This window comes from Bos indicus, chromosome 3 (genome assembly GCF_029378745.1).
Source record: "Bos indicus isolate NIAB-ARS_2022 breed Sahiwal x Tharparkar chromosome 3, NIAB-ARS_B.indTharparkar_mat_pri_1.0, whole genome shotgun sequence".
NCBI lineage: Eukaryota > Metazoa > Chordata > Mammalia > Artiodactyla > Bovidae > Bos > Bos indicus.
This window is the reverse complement of record NC_091762.1, coordinates 20896360-20910724: the sequence shown is the minus strand read 5'-3', so window position 1 is coordinate 20910724 and position 14365 is coordinate 20896360. Positions and strand designations below refer to the sequence as shown.

Here is a 14365-nt window from a genome sequence, read left to right as displayed (position 1 = left end):
CTGCTTTCTTCACTTAATATAGTCTCATGATCTCTTCAATCAGTGTGTAGTCTCCCTCATTCCTTTTTACTGCTGCTTAGTATTCTATTGTGTAGATTTACCAGTTTATTCAACCAGTCCCCTACTGACTGAGAGTTGTTTCCAATCTGTTATTACAAATAGTGCTGCAATGAATAGCTTTGTGCATGTTACTTCCTATTTTTGCCATCTTATTTCCAGGAACTTTACTTCTGTTCTAACTTAATACTCACAGTAACTCTATGCCATAGATACTGGGTCTTCATCTTATGTGTAACTTTGACGTAATGAATCAAGTGCTGCAGTACACAGCAGTCCAGCACTTGCAATAGCACATTATAGAGTAAGTCTTTAAAACTTGGAATAAACACCCTCACTCCTACCTTACCGTTCTCCCAATATATGGACATCTCTTCTCAGAGAAAAAGAAGTTACTAAGTTAAGCACCACAAATGATAAACAAGCAGTTTAGTTTAATTTTCTCTGGGTATCTGTAAAACACTTAGGGCCAACGTAGGAAAAAATAAAATAAAATAAAGCCTCCTGTGAAAAAATTACACTTACAAAAGAAAGGCCTGAGAGGGATTAGCGCCTTAGCCCCTCGGAGCTACAGCAGCTCTGATTGGTCCAAGGAAGTGAATAGATATTGGGAGGCTACGACAGGAGGAAAAACAATGAGAAATCACTGAGGGAGAGGGCCTCGAAGTGGGCCTCGAGGGGGCACTGGAGGTCGGGGAGTGGGTCTGGGTGGAGGGAGGGGCCCCCGCTGGTAGCCGTAGGGTGGAGGTCGTGGAGGGCCAGTGTATCCATGAGGAGGCATCAGTGGAGGAGGTCCACGCATACCATGCGGAGGCATAGGACCTGGGTGACCTGCAGGTAGAAAAGGAAAACTAAGTAAAAACAAAGAATAGGAGACAGTGCATATTGGGACAATGTAGGGAGAGGATACACTGGGAGACAGTGAAAAGAAAGAAGAAAGAAAAGAAAGTGCAGGAGATAAGAGGTGTGACAAAAGAAGCTGCAAGAACAATATGTGAGGATGAGGGAGGTGGCTAAAGACTACTCACCCATAGGAGAGCCAAACGGAGGCCCTCGGGGGGGCATCCCCATTGGAGGAGGTCCAGGATGAGGCATTCCAGGTGGTGGTCGGGGTGGTGGCTGCCCCCCAGAGCCAGGGGGCCCAGCGTGGGGGTGCCCTAAGCCATGAGGGCCATGGTGGGCCAGCTGCATCTGAGACATCCCTATGAGAACAAAACAAGACACAATGAGAAATGAGACAAAAGGAAGTTAGACAGGAGGGCAAAGAAAACAAGACAGAGAAGAAAATGAAGAAAGTGACATCAGATAGAATACAGAAATTAAAGCTGGTAAAAAGTGCCCTTATCCTTGACTCCATCCCAAGAGAATAAATCAACCAACGACCCAACAGCTCCCCAGTCCCTGAAGCCCATTCGCTCCTTCCATGATTTAGGCATTGTAACAGTGCTGCAGAATGGCGTGATTATTCTACTGAACAGAATCTGGGAAGATAACAGAGACACTGTCACAGCAAAGATCTAATTCTAAAGGATGAACATGAATTTTTCAGGTGGACAACAGAGTCGGAAGAGAACATTCCAGGCAGAAAAAAATCAGCAGGTGCAAAGCATGGATGTGATCAACAGCACAGTATGTTAAAGGAAAACCAGGAGAACAGCTTGCAGTCATGGGAGTAACGGGCAGGAGCCAGATCATGCAAAGCCTAGAATGCTATGATAAAGTGTTTCGGTTTCACTCCGTAAGTAAAAGGGAGCAGCAGAAGAATTTTGAGCAAAGGTGTGTGAATATCTGTATTTAAGAAAAATTACTCTGAGATAGTCAATCAAAGTAGAGATAATTAGAGTCAAAGTGTCAGTTAGGGTATTACTGAAATAAATTAGGTGTGAAATAATGAGGCTAGGAGAGCCTAGGCTTCCCAGGTAGGGCTAGTGGTAAAGAACCAATGCAGAAGAGCCTGTTGTTCTCTTTGGTAAAACTTAAACAAGAATATAGACAGCATGATGGTTGTTTATTAAAATGAACAGTAAAGTATCTTGCATTTTTTTCATAAACGAATGTCTGAAAAAAAGGAGAGCTTGGGCACTATCTATTATTGTTAAAGAACAAAGAAGAGCAGCATTAAGTACTGATAGAGCTCCTCTACCAAGCTCATCCCTCTCCTTCCCAGCAAAGAACACCCACCTGGATGGGGCATCCCACCCGGTGGGAATGGGTGAGGATGTGAGTGTCCGTGTCCAGGATGTCCAGCCCCTGGGGTTCCCGCTGATGGGGGGCCATGTCCTCCAGCCCCAGGAGGCATAGGTGGTGGTGGCATGGCTGGGGGTATCCCAGGAGGAAGGGCTCCAGGAGGCGGTACTGGAGGTGGGAAGGAGCCAGGAGGAGGCATGCCTATAGAAAAAATGGAAAAACAGTTAATGATAGTGAGCAGAGAGTGCCTTTAGAGAGCCTGTTCCACCCTGGCATCTCCAGGCAGAATGAGCTCTTTTCCCCTCCTCCCAGCTCTCTAAAGTCAGAAGCAACATTAAATGACTCGAGCAACAACCTTCTGGAGAAACTCAACAACTTTCTTCCCACCACAATCATCATCCCTCAACCCCTTTCACCTAATGACTCAATGTCCCCTCCTTGCCAGGTTCTTTTTCCTTCTTCCTGGCCCCACCCTTCCCAACCCAAGACAAACATTTTTTATCAAAAGCTTTACCTGGTGGAGGAAGCCCAGATCCCAATGATGATACCACAGGATTGGGAGCAGATGGTGGAGGGGGTGCATCTGCAAACAGCTGATGAGGGCGGTCAGCCTGGGAGAGTGGGTTCTGTGCTGCCAGAAGTCTTTCAGCGGCTGAGCCATGGCGCTCACCCTTGGAGTCCTTCTTGAATGCGTAGGACACAGTGATTGGGCGGTTACAGAGGTACTGCCCATTCATGGCCTCAATCGCTGCATCCGAAGCATCAAATGAAGCAAAATTAATAAAGGCATAACCTTTGGAGTTGCCTGTGTCAGGGTCCCGCATAATCTTGGGGGTTTGTAAGATGACCCCAAAGGCGCTAAAAGTATCATAAAGCAACTTCTCATCAATCTCTGGGTCCAGGTTCCCAATAAAAATGTTGGCCCCCACATCCAGGTTTTTGTTGTGAGCTGATGCCTTGTTCACCCGTATTGGCTTCCCATAGAGTTTGATCATGTTCATGATCTTAATGGCATAGTCAGCATCTTCCTCACTCAAGAATTCCACAAAGCCATAGCCTGCGGAAGTGGAAAAGAAGAGGTTAGCAACTGAAGTGATTTAAAAACGAGTTTATAACTCATTTGCCTTCTAAAGCACAAAGGATAAGAAATAATAATCCCAACTTCAATTGAGAATGGTTCCAGAAACAAAATCTTTAGTTTGCTCACTCCAAAACGCTTAATACCTCTAGGGACCTCCAGGAGCAGTCTGTCCCCTCCATACGTAACTGCACTTTTTGCCGTGTACTCACCTTGGTGCTGACCAGTGACTCTATCTTTTGGCATGTGCGTGTTCACTACTGGCCCTGCCTGGAGAAATAGTTCCCACAGCAGTGGTTCGCTAACCTTCTCATCGAGGCCCCCCACGTACACAGTGGCATCTGGAAGACAGGATTAGGAGGTGAGGGCAGAGATGAGGGGAAGTAGGGAGGTAACGGGAACATGAAGATGGAACCCAGGCGGAGGAAGTGGGGGTGGAGATGGGGTAGAAAAGCAAAGAATAAGAAAAAAAAAAAAGACGTTAAGTTAAGCTTTTAGAAACTCCTCCTTTCCAGAAAATAGACAATCCTAAATCTAATTTAGAGTTGAGGTGCAAGTTCACTCTGTAACTTTTCTTTTTCTTTTTTTTTTTTGAGTGGGAGGGCAGCAGAGGATTGGACACAGCATCACAACTACAGGCCTCAAGCGCGTCCATCCCGTCCCCATAAGGCATCGGGACCAGTCTCGCGCCCTTCGGAAAGGTAAAATCTCCCGCCCCAACGGAAACACTGCTGGGCCTAGTCGAGGTCCCCCAAACCCCCAGAGTCCATTCTGGGTTTGTCCCCTCCAGTTACCCTGGTTTCGCTCGGAGATCGGCCCGGCCGCCATGGCGAAACCGCTCCCGCCGTCTCCAGGCAGCGATCCCGCCCCCTGACCTCAGTCACTACTTCCACTTCCGAGGCGAAGGCTGACGTGAGTGGTGGGCGGGGCCGCGGCAGGGGAGGAGCCGGAAGCGGCGTCGGCCATCTTAGGAGACGCTAAGACTGGAAGCGGCTGAGGCAGTGGTGCGCTTCAGTGCACGGTCCCGTGCAGAAGTGCTACGATGAGCGGACAGGGCGGGGAACGTGAAAAGGAAACGTTCTGTCTCTTAAGGCAGTGTTAGAAGTTAAAGGGTCACACTGCTCCCGAAAATGTCACTTCAGAAGCTGGGAGAACAAAACTTTAGTTTTCATGTGTTTTGTAGCCTTTTTTCCCCCTTAGAAGGGAGTGCAGAGGAACCCCTCAACGCAAGGCGTGGGGACAACCGTCCATCCCTACCCGCAGTCCTTGAACAGATGGGGCCTCACAGCCAAGGCCTGGGCTTGAGGTATTTCCTTTTACCTCGGGGAAGGGAATTGTGGAATGTCTGAGCTCGCTTAGTCACTCCATAGAGGGTGAGGGGAACCTGAGGCTCGGAGGTGGGGTGGTACCGAATCTTACGGGGGTTTGATACTGAAGCCCACAGGCCTCGGCCTCGGCCTCGACCTCCAGAGCACACCCTGAACTCCAGCAACATCTGAGTGTGCCTTTGCCCCGTTTGCACGAAAGAGAGGACCTTAAATTGTGAATCCTGCAGCGCCTCACGCAACCCAGCCCCTTACTTCCTTAGCAGTAATATGGTCGGTACCGTCCCTTTATGGGTCACATTCCTTTCCCTCCTCTCCCCTCACTCCCTTGCCTAAGGTTCCTTTAATCAGACACAAACAGTGCCAGCGGCGTGTATAAATATTGTGCTTTAATGAACTCCTTAAATAGAAATGTCACGACGAAAATAGATAATTGGAAGAGATAGGGTGTCCCGTGTATATTTCATACCCATAGAAAACTATAAGGGAAGAAATAGAAATTGGAATTAAAGAAGCAGCAAGAGGAGGTGAGAAGGAGGTCTGTAGGCCATCTAGTTGGCACTGATAAACAGTATATCTGATTATCACAATTTACCAGCGCGATATACAAAATTTCCATCCCAAAGACATGGAATTGCCCTGAAAAAAAGAGGCAGTCGTTCTGGATTGTTTTTGTTTCTTAATTCTTCAAATGACAAGAACTATTTAAACCAAACAAGGCAGGGTAAGAGTTGGATACGGTTAGCACCACTCATCTTAAATAGAAACTCAGGTCAGTGATCTTGTTTATGAAAGCGGAGGCAGCAAGACCAGATAAGAAAAAACGAAGGATTAGACAAAACTCTCCCTCCCCCCAGACCACCTTCTGCCCTGCCCGTGAGAAAGCAATTTCAACGGGATTGGGAGAGAATGGTGTTTGGGCTTCTTTTCTTGGAGTGATCCTCGGGAGATATTCGTGGTGTCCATTTCCTTAATAACTCCTGAAGATGGGATAGCTCCTCCTGGAGACCAGAGATTGTGGGAGCTGAGAGGCCCATCTGGGAAGAGGGTGAAGAGAGGCAGAGAGGATCCTTAATTCTCTTAGTTCCCTTTCCCCCTCCAACTATGCCCTAGGTTCCACTTGATATAAGCCAGAAGCAGTCTTCCCACAGTCCCAAATCTATTCACTTTGATACCAATAGGAATGGTATCTCACTTCCCAGTCCCCCAAACCCTTGCCCTTCTGCCTCCTGGAAACATCTGGTTTCTCCTAGAACATCTGGTTCAGCAGTCAGACCCCTTCTCCCACTCCCAATTTTTGTCTTCCCTTCTCACCTGGACCTCAGGCCTTCCCCTCAGGTAGCAGCGTCTCCAGAGCCTGATCTGGGGTCCCAGACATCCAGGCAGCAGCAGTCCCGGGGGTAAAGGGCAAGCTCCCCAGTGTGAGGGGAGCCCCCACTCCTGATCAGCCAGGCTTTCAGAAGAGATAGCAGGTCGAGGGAGCCAACGAGAAGAGACTGCCAGCAGGGAGGGACTGTCCCGCCAAGGACAGAGTTGATTCAGGGGTGTCAGGGACCCTCTAGAGAAGAGCCACACGGAACTGGGGGGCCCAGGAACCATGAAGCTTGGCTAAGGAGGAACAGGAAATCAACTGGCAACCTAGACACCTGATGACCCCAGTTTCCCCAAACTGGGTCATGAAGGAATGTCCAGCAGTCACCCACTGCACACTGCACCAGTGATCAAACTACAAGACTCCCCCTGAGAACACTTTATCTGCTCTCATTAGACTTCAAACTAGGCCTCAGGACTGATTAAAGTTGATTTTAGGGAAACATAAAAATGTGTGCATGAGACAGGAAGACTAATAAGGATGAGGAGGACGAAAAAAGATGCCATTTGTGATGTCTAGGATTTCTGTCTTCCTGGGGACAGTTAGGACTATAAATGACAACAGAAGGGGAATGAGGAACTCAGACACTATCACTTCTCATCTACTAGGATGAGCCTGTGAGAAAAAGGAATTTAGGAACTTCAGACACCTTACCTGCTGTCTAGGGAGCCAGGAATCTGGGCAGTGTTCTGGGTCATAGCCAGGATTACGGAATTGTAGTATTTGTTTATTGCTGTAGCGTAAATTCCAGTCCCAGACAGATAGCTGTGGGTTAATAGAGTTCCCAGCCCCTGGGAACCCAGGGGTATAGACTTGTGTATAGTTGTTGAACTAGATAGAGGAAACAAGAAGAGGAAGGTTAAACAAAAATATATAATCCTCCCCAGTTTAGAGATAAATCGTGAAATTCATCTGTTACTCTAAGAATCAGATGTAAGGCTTCCCTGGTGGCTAAGTGCTAAGAATCCACCTGCCAGTGCAAGAGGCACAGGTTCGATCCCCGGTTCACGAAGATCTCATCTACCTTGGAGCAACTAAGCCTGAGCACCACGACTATTGAGCCTGTGATCTAGAGCTTGGGAGTCACAACTACTGAGCCCACATGCCACAACTACTGAAGCCTGCACACCCTAGAGCCCATGCTCCGCAACAAGAGAAGCCACCACAACGAGAACTCCGTGCACCACAACCGGAGACTATGCCTCCACTCCCCATTTGCTGCAACTAAAGAAGAGCCCACTCAGCAATGAGGACCCAGCACAGCCACACACGAAAAGAATCAGATGTAGGATGGAAGTCTAGTCCTGAAAGAAAGCACCAACCTCCTCCCCCTTTCCCACCCGCAGACCACTTTTCATATTCAAGAGTAAACTTCAGAGAGTAGTTCCTTTGTTGGCCATACTGAACAGCTTGTGGGATCCTAGTTCCCCGATCAGTAATTGAACCTGGGCCATGGCAGTGAATGCCCAGAATCCTAACCACTAGCCCACCAGGAAACTTCCAGAGAGTACTTAATGGGTAGCGGAAAGGCAAAAATGGAAGTCACTGACCTGTCCACTCTGCTTTCCACGCTCCCAGGGAGTGTCTCTTAAGAATGTAAGGGTGTCAGGAACTCTGACACTGTCATGAAGAGCAAGAAGGAAGAACTCAGAAAATTCAAACTCAGCTGGAAACTGCTGGAGGAGCTGCCAGACGCAATCAAGGAAGAGGAGAAACACTGGGGCCTAAGAAGAGGGAAATTAAGAGGTTGGAAGTGGGTGTGGGGACTTAAATGGGGAGGATGAGTGACGTGGGAATGGGGACACTAAGGAGGTCAGGCAGTGGAAATCAGTTGAGGTAGGGGGTTATGGTCCCTCATCTGGATCTTCTTTCAAGCTCAGCCCAACCTCAGGCCCTAATTTGGACCTAATTCACCTCCAGTGGATTTTAGTATGTCATTTTCTCATCCCTGTACTTCTTAATAATACCCTCCCCAAACATTCTCACCTCTTCACTGGCCCCAGATCCCCCAAGTCGGGTCAGGAAAGGATGTCCAGCTGCCACCCACTCTCGTTGCACTAGTGATTGGAAGCCGAGCAGTGTTCGGGCTTCAGGGGCTGAAAGCAGCTGGACGAGTGAAGAGAGGAGGCCATTGAAATCACGATCACCGCGCTCTGGGTGATAAAGAGGGATAAGGGACAAAGAAAGAAAGACCAAGAAACTAGGGCAGAAGAGAGTGAGAAAAGGAAACATGGCAAGAGGAAGTAAGAGGCATAGGGGGAAAGTTTTGGGTAGGTAGGATTGAGAGGGCACATAAAAGTGAAGAGAAAACAAAGACCTTGAGTGATTCACTTCATACACTCCAAGATAGAAACACCCAGCTTCACATGTAGGAAGCAGAATCAAATGCCAAACCAGTTTTCCTCATTTTCCTTCCCCCGCCCCCAATCCCAGCCCCCATCCACTGATGGAAGGACAGGAACAGAAGGCTGAGAAGCCCTCTGTTAGGGACCACAAGCTTAATGGGGAAGCAGAAGTAGCTCTGAAACACGAGTAGTTCCTAGCAAAACGAGAGGAGGATGCCAGCACTGGAAGGGGACAAGGAAACTCTAGACCTCCCTTCCTGAGCAGAGTCCAGTCAGGTGAGTAAAGAAAAAGGGCAAGGAATGGAGTGGGTTGGCCCAAGAAACTCACCTTGAAGTACTACAGAACGAACCCTGGATGTCACTAAGACTGAGATGTCACTGGCCTTTCGAAGACAAGACCTGGAGGGGTGGGGGAGGAAGAGAAGAGAACAATAGGCCTACAGGAAGGGAGTGATGGGTCATGGGATACTATGGGGCAGACTCCCAATTCCTGCCCCCACCCCCCACCCACCTTCTAAGGAGCAACAAATAACAGTCTTCTTGGGGAACCAAGGAGAAGAGTTAATGGGAGAGGAGTCCAAGTTGACAGAAGTTTGAATTATAAATCATGCCAGAAAAAGATGGAGTACCTGGTGTAGTCCAACCATCGTGTTCCTTCCAAAGCTGAGAACCATTTATCCTCAGCTACAGATGAATCTGAGAGAGTGCAGAGGAGTCAGAAGGGCAAAGAGATGAGGAGAACTGGGGATTCAGGGTCCAGAATTAAGGGGTAATAAGTTAGGTAGTTGTTGCTTATGGGGAAAGGAACAAGAAGTAACTATAAATGGCTATGAGGTTTCTACAATTAAGTTGTGATGGTTGTACAACATTGTAAATACAATGAAATGCATTGAATTGTGCTCTCAAGATGGGTGAAGGGTGAATTTTATGGTACATAAATTATATTTCAATAAAGCTGCCTAAAAAAAAAAATGTTGGGATCAGGAAGACAGGAAATCAATGGGTCTGTGGGAAATGGGAGTTGAGTGGAAAACGAAGGATTATTGGGCTGAAGGAGTACTCATCCATATCAGGCAAAAGGGCAAACCAAGTTAGGGTCAACAGACCTAGAGGTGGGGTGAGTGGTCAAAGTTTCTCTCACCAGGCAGGCAGAGGGCCCTCAGCCTCAGGTGGGCAAGTTGGACATCTGCAAGACTAGGCAGTTCATCCATGGTGTCTACCAGGACAACATCTGAATGCCCAGCCTGAAGCATGGACTCCACTGCTCTGGAGGGAAGGGATCAGAAAGTAAGGGAAGGTGTCTGCCCCTCACATCTAACCTTTGATTCTGCTTATCAAACCTCCCCTCACCTGATATCTTCCTTGTTGGGGTCACTGGCTGTATAGAAGCCCCCACAACGAAGAAGATCACTGCCCCCAGGGTGATGCCAGGACAGGCGCTTCACATGGATGAGAGAAGGATCACTGAGGGAGAAACTCCTAGCCCCACCCTACCCTTGCCCCGACACTGACCTCAGGGATCCCCTCCCTTCACAATGACCCCTAACCTCCCATGACCCTCTAATCCCCAAATATTACCATCATCCCCACACTGACCGGTCCACGGCCCTGATGGAAGTGGCCAAATGCTCTCCTGACCTCACTGTCCAGAGTTCGGTTAGGGACCCAGAAGTAACGGGGGAGGCTGTGAAATTGAGAGTTATGTCACAGCATGGCCCAGTGACCTCAATACAATGCAAACCTGTTACTATAAGGAAGTTGCTTAGGAGGGGATCATTCTGAAGGATCTCAGGTTTAGAGATTTAGGAGATAAGGGGTCTAGGTTTGTGGATGTCCTTGGAGGCTGGAGTTTGTGGGAAATCCCAAGTTTTAGATCAGAGTAGTGTGGGAAGACTGAAGGGGCAGCTTGGGGTTGGGTGGACTGGGGAATCACCTGGTGGCTACGTCGAACCTCTCATTGACAGTGCTGACCCTCCAGCCCCTGGCTGCCTGCTTTTTCCGCTCAGTCTCCCAGTCTTCTATTGTCTCCAAGAGGGGAATAGGTGGTTTTCTGGAATCAGAACTCTGGCCTAGGGCAGGAGGTCAGCACAAGAGGAGGAGGAAGAAGAACCAGAGACAGCTTAGCTCTTCTGTCTCCAGCCAGCTTCTGCTTTTCAGACTCTACCCTTTCTTTACCCCAAAGCACCCTCACTCACCAGCCTGGCTCAGGGTTATCCCTGCATACTGTTGGGCTGGACTGTTCTGAGCTCTGGCTTGGACAATGGCCATGGTCACCTGTGGAAGAAAGGACAGCCCATCCTTTGCCTCAGACTAAAGTAAAAAGGAGGCAATAAGGCTCATATGTTGTTTCACCGTCTTGGCCACTAATAGAGAAGAAAAGTGAAGACTGTCCCTAACAAAGGGAGCTTCCACTGGTCATGAGAACTGGAGTCAGGAGAACACATTTAGAACCACAAAATGACAGAATGGTAGTGCTGGGAGGAATCTTGGGAATAATCTTGTCCAACCCTCCCTGTTTTTCAAAGGAAGACACTCGTCCACAGTTACACTCCTGATAGTTGGCAACGCTGGGCTAGAACTCAGGCCTTTACTTTTACCATACTCTAATTTTAGTCTTTCCTAGAGGAGAGAAGCAGAGAGAATGATGAGAGGGATCTTGAGAGATGGGACTATTGGGGATTGCCAAGGAAAGGATCCCAAGATTCTAAGGGGAGGAGGGATTCTTGGGTTGGAGACCTCTTACCTGAAAGGCCTGAGGCTCTAGTCCTCCAGCCTCAAAACCAACTCTGAGTAGCCGAAAGTCTTGGCCATGAATCAGAATCTCCTCAGGGATAAATTTAAGCAGGGACCCTGGACGGAGGAGCTGGACTCGGGACGGGCCATGCACTGAAGTCAAGAGTTAAAGAGTGGTATAGCCATGGATCAGGGTCCCTCTAGGAGGAACTCTTCTAGCCCATCCCACTCCATCCACTCAGTCTGTCCTCTGAAAATAGAGGAAGGATGAGGAAGGGTTCCAGCACCCACAGTGAGCCCTTTCACCAAACCACCACACTTACCAGCCTCTAATCGCCCAATGTTGGCCAGGGAAAAATCATACTCATTGCTCAGGGGAGTCTCCTAGAGGAAGCACATGACTGACGCTAAAGACATCTGAAGTCTCGTTCATTGTCCTACCTTGACAGCCCTAACCTCCCTAGAGATGCTTCCCAACGACAATCCTTGGTACTCTTAGAAGACAGCCTTTTAAGCATAACTGTCTCACTTCTATAATGTTTGTCTAAATCTTCTAGACTCCCTTTCCACTTGCCACTAGTTGTCCTTTCCACTGCCCTAACCTTCTCACCTGACTCCGCTGCCATCCATGGGGCTGGAAGGTGACCCTCAAGTTGCTGCAGATCAGGGTTCCAGGCATTTCAGGTTCCAGCCCCTTCCTCACCCCTGGGGCCCATGCTAGAATCTGCTCCCCTGCAGGGCAAGAAGGGAAGCCAGGTTATGCCTGTTCGCAGTGTTGCCCCCACTCGCAGTGTTGCCCCCACTCGTATACACACACTCCTCTCAGACATTCTGTAGCAGAAACTAGTTGAGGCACTCCATTGTTAGCTCTTATGCAGCCTTTATTCTCTCCACTCACTCAACCTACCCATGTTTGTTCTCCCTCTCTTTCTTGCTTAATTGCACTCTGAAAATGATTGCCTTCGGCTACTTGATGTTTACCCCTCCAAGACAACTTTCCCTAACACTCCTTTCCTCTGGGAGCATTCTTCTTTCCAGAAAGAATGTCATAGGACAATGACCTCGAGGACCACCAGAACCTGTTCTGGAGTGATCCGAAGCCAGCCCTAATGATTCCAGTGACTCTAAGAGGAGAAGAATGCAAAGCTACATCAACCCTGATCCTTATCTTCAGTCCCATTTTCCCACCCTAAAACTATTAAGACCTCTTCCAACTTCCCAGGAAGGGGAAGGGCGCAGTCTTGAAAGCGTTAGCTTGCTGTGGCCCCCTTTGCCTGGCAAAGTAAAAAAGCTACTTTCTTCTACTCCTTTAAAGCTCTGTCTCCTTTAAAGCTCTTTCTATTCAGCATAGGTGAACAGAGGCCAGTTTTTCGGCGACAGGAGAATCTAAAGAGGAAAGACTAAGATTCCTCCCTAACCCCACAAGAATGAAAGCTTAGAAGGAGAGATTTTAGGCCCTCAAATATTTTTGAATAAGTAAATGAGAGGAGGAGTACCAGGGTCAAGAAGACAGAGGGACCATCAAGCTCCTAGCCAGCCCTAGGCATAGAACAGAGCAAACCTCAGGTAAAAGCACTTTGAGCCGGAAGAGGAATACAGAGGTATCTTTAGTGAGGTTTGAAACAGGGTTTGAGGAGGGTGAAATTTGGAACAGTCTGGAAATCAGAAGTATTGGGAAGGCATTATTACCTGGGAGGCCTCCAGAGGCCAGGCAGCTGCCCAGCTGACGACTCCTGGGCTCTGGCATCCCAGTCCCCTGGACAGACTTCGGTCCAGAGAGCTGTGAAGGGTGTAGGGTTAATCCCCAAGCTTCTCTGGTCCTGGAGTCTGGGGTTACTTCAGCAGCCACCTTTGGAGGCCTACACTCAGACTCTCAGGAGAAACTGAGATCAGTGGCTGTGGAGAGCTCAGGACAGGCGTCGGCAGATAGTTAAGGGAGGGAGGGGCTGGTTAATGGATAATGAGACAATGAACTTGAGACTGCAAAAAAGACCAAGCACTGTCAACCAGAGGCTGATATGAGACATACCCTCCGCCTCCTCTAGATTCTTTTCTTTCTCCACATCATCCCCATTTGCACCCTTTAGATGACAAACCCCTCCCCCAAGCCCTTTTCCTCTCCTTACCCCCATCTCTGGCTCTTCCTTCTGGGGGGCGATGTTGAAACTCTGGCCCCGGCCCCCCCACCACATTTCTCTGGCTCCATCCGGGGATGGAGCGGTCAAGGGTGGAAAACCTCGAGGATGCTCAAGCCCCTTGGGGAGAGGCTGAATCCTGTAGCTAGCTGGAGGGAAGTCAGGGAGAGGGGCAGGAGGAAGATTCAAGGGAAAGGAGCACTTGAGGTGCAAGGAGCACGATGTGGGGTCTTCTGAAAGGTGTGTCCAGTCCAGCTAGAGAAGGCTCCACGGAAACTTCAGTCGACTCTGGAGAGGGCGGAAGAGATGCCCAGCCCCTTAAAGGAGAAGACACACAATTTTGGAAAAGTGGAGACAAAGTGGAAGAACCTAAGAAAGGTGAGGAAAAATTGGGGAACTGAGAAAATAACCACATTCCCTTCTTTACTCCAAACCCAGATCCTATCCTCTTTCTGTTCCTGAGCTTTGGAGACTATTTGAGGGAAGCAGTGATGACAAGTATTAAACTGGAATCATTTGGGCCACTTCCCTGGACTCTCACTGATGGTTTCCCTGGGAAGCTGTTTTTGTCTTCTTTAAGGGGATGTGAGGAATGATTAAAAGTACTTCAGGCCTCCTTACAACCTCTCCTGACAGTCTGAACTAAAGTAGTTGAGAAGAAATAAATGGAAATTGGCCCTCGGGATTTTTGCCTGGGGAAGCCCAAGAACTGGGGTGGGGGCGAGTGGAAGTGTTTTTGTATATCCTTCTCCAGAGAGTGTGAAACGTGTCTCATGTGAAGGGTGCAGTGGAAGAGTAGGGAGAGAAACTGAAATATCTGCAGGATGCTGACACAGGTACAGGTACATGCAAGTTCCGTGGCTGGGGGTGGGAGGCCCAAAGAAAAGATCTTAACACTTAATCACACACACACACACACCATCCAGACAATTGGAAACTAGAGCCCATTCCAGGTACAGGAGCCCTCCCTCCAGCCCAGACATCAGATCTCCAAATTAATGATTCATGTTAAGGACTTTGAAAGCTGAGGGCTGGAACCCTCTGTTCAGTGCAACAGTCCCATCCCCCAACACTCCCCCTTGAAACCCAAGAGGCAAAGATGGGTGGGGAGGGCTGTAGGAGGGAAGTAAAGG

General features: G+C 48.7%; 2 protein-coding genes across 4 annotated transcripts; both read right to left on the bottom strand.

Moving 5' to 3' along the window:
• Positions 1-471: 471 nt before the first annotated feature.
• Positions 472-4240, bottom strand: SF3B4 (splicing factor 3b subunit 4). The gene is made up of 6 exons (XM_019956563.2): positions 4117-4240; positions 3535-3663; positions 2759-3301; positions 2239-2445; positions 1086-1259; positions 472-888 (listed from the first exon to the last, which is right to left on the bottom strand). Exons 1-6 carry the CDS (start codon positions 4148-4150, stop codon positions 701-703), a joined length of 1275 nt encoding a protein of 424 aa, XP_019812122.1. The 5' UTR covers positions 4151-4240; the 3' UTR covers positions 472-700.
• A 776-nt stretch (positions 4241-5016) lies between these two features.
• Positions 5017-13800, bottom strand: MTMR11 (myotubularin related protein 11). 3 transcript variants are annotated; one of them, XM_019956543.2, is made up of 17 exons: positions 13224-13800; positions 12787-12877; positions 11708-11829; positions 11421-11481; positions 11108-11250; positions 10560-10638; positions 10298-10433; positions 9961-10048; positions 9715-9803; positions 9506-9630; positions 8994-9060; positions 8693-8763; positions 8006-8172; positions 7570-7743; positions 6674-6850; positions 5962-6255; positions 5017-5684 (listed from the first exon to the last, which is right to left on the bottom strand). In XM_019956543.2, the coding sequence occupies exons 1-17, from the start codon at positions 13287-13289 to the stop codon at positions 5538-5540; spliced, it is 2097 nt and encodes a 698-aa protein (XP_019812102.2). In that variant the 5' UTR covers positions 13290-13800; the 3' UTR covers positions 5017-5537. The 3 variants fall into 3 exon arrangements, with proteins under 3 accessions (XP_019812102.2, XP_019812114.2, XP_070641866.1); XM_019956555.2 differs by lacking the exons at positions 11108-11250; positions 11421-11481 and having other exon boundaries at positions 13224-13799; XM_070785765.1 differs by lacking the exons at positions 11421-11481; positions 13224-13800 and having other exon boundaries at positions 12787-13207.
• Positions 13801-14365: the final 565 nt, after the last annotated feature.

Excerpts from the sequence above, each read along its gene's own strand:
- MTMR11 (XM_019956543.2), bottom strand. The coding sequence starts at position 13,289 with ATGTGGTGGGGGGGCCGGGGCCAGAGTTTCAACATCGCCCCCCAGAAG. Across the intron at positions 10,049-10,297 it reads AGGTTCGACGTAGCCACCAG|CCTCCCCCGTTACTTCTGGG; the intron begins GTGATTCCCCAG and ends TCAATTTCACAG. Across the intron at positions 9,804-9,960 it reads TCCATCAGGGCCGTGGACCG|CGCCTGTCCTGGCATCACCC; the intron begins GTCAGTGTGGGG and ends ATCCATGTGAAG.
- SF3B4 (XM_019956563.2), bottom strand. The coding sequence starts at position 4,150 with ATGGCGGCCGGGCCGATCTCCGAGCGAAACCAGG. Across the intron at positions 2,446-2,758 it reads ATCTGGGCTTCCTCCACCAG|GCATGCCTCCTCCTGGCTCC; the intron begins GTAAAGCTTTTG and ends TTTTTTCTATAG. Across the intron at positions 1,260-2,238 it reads GGGTGGGATGCCCCATCCAG|GGATGTCTCAGATGCAGCTG; the intron begins GTGGGTGTTCTT and ends TTGTTCTCATAG.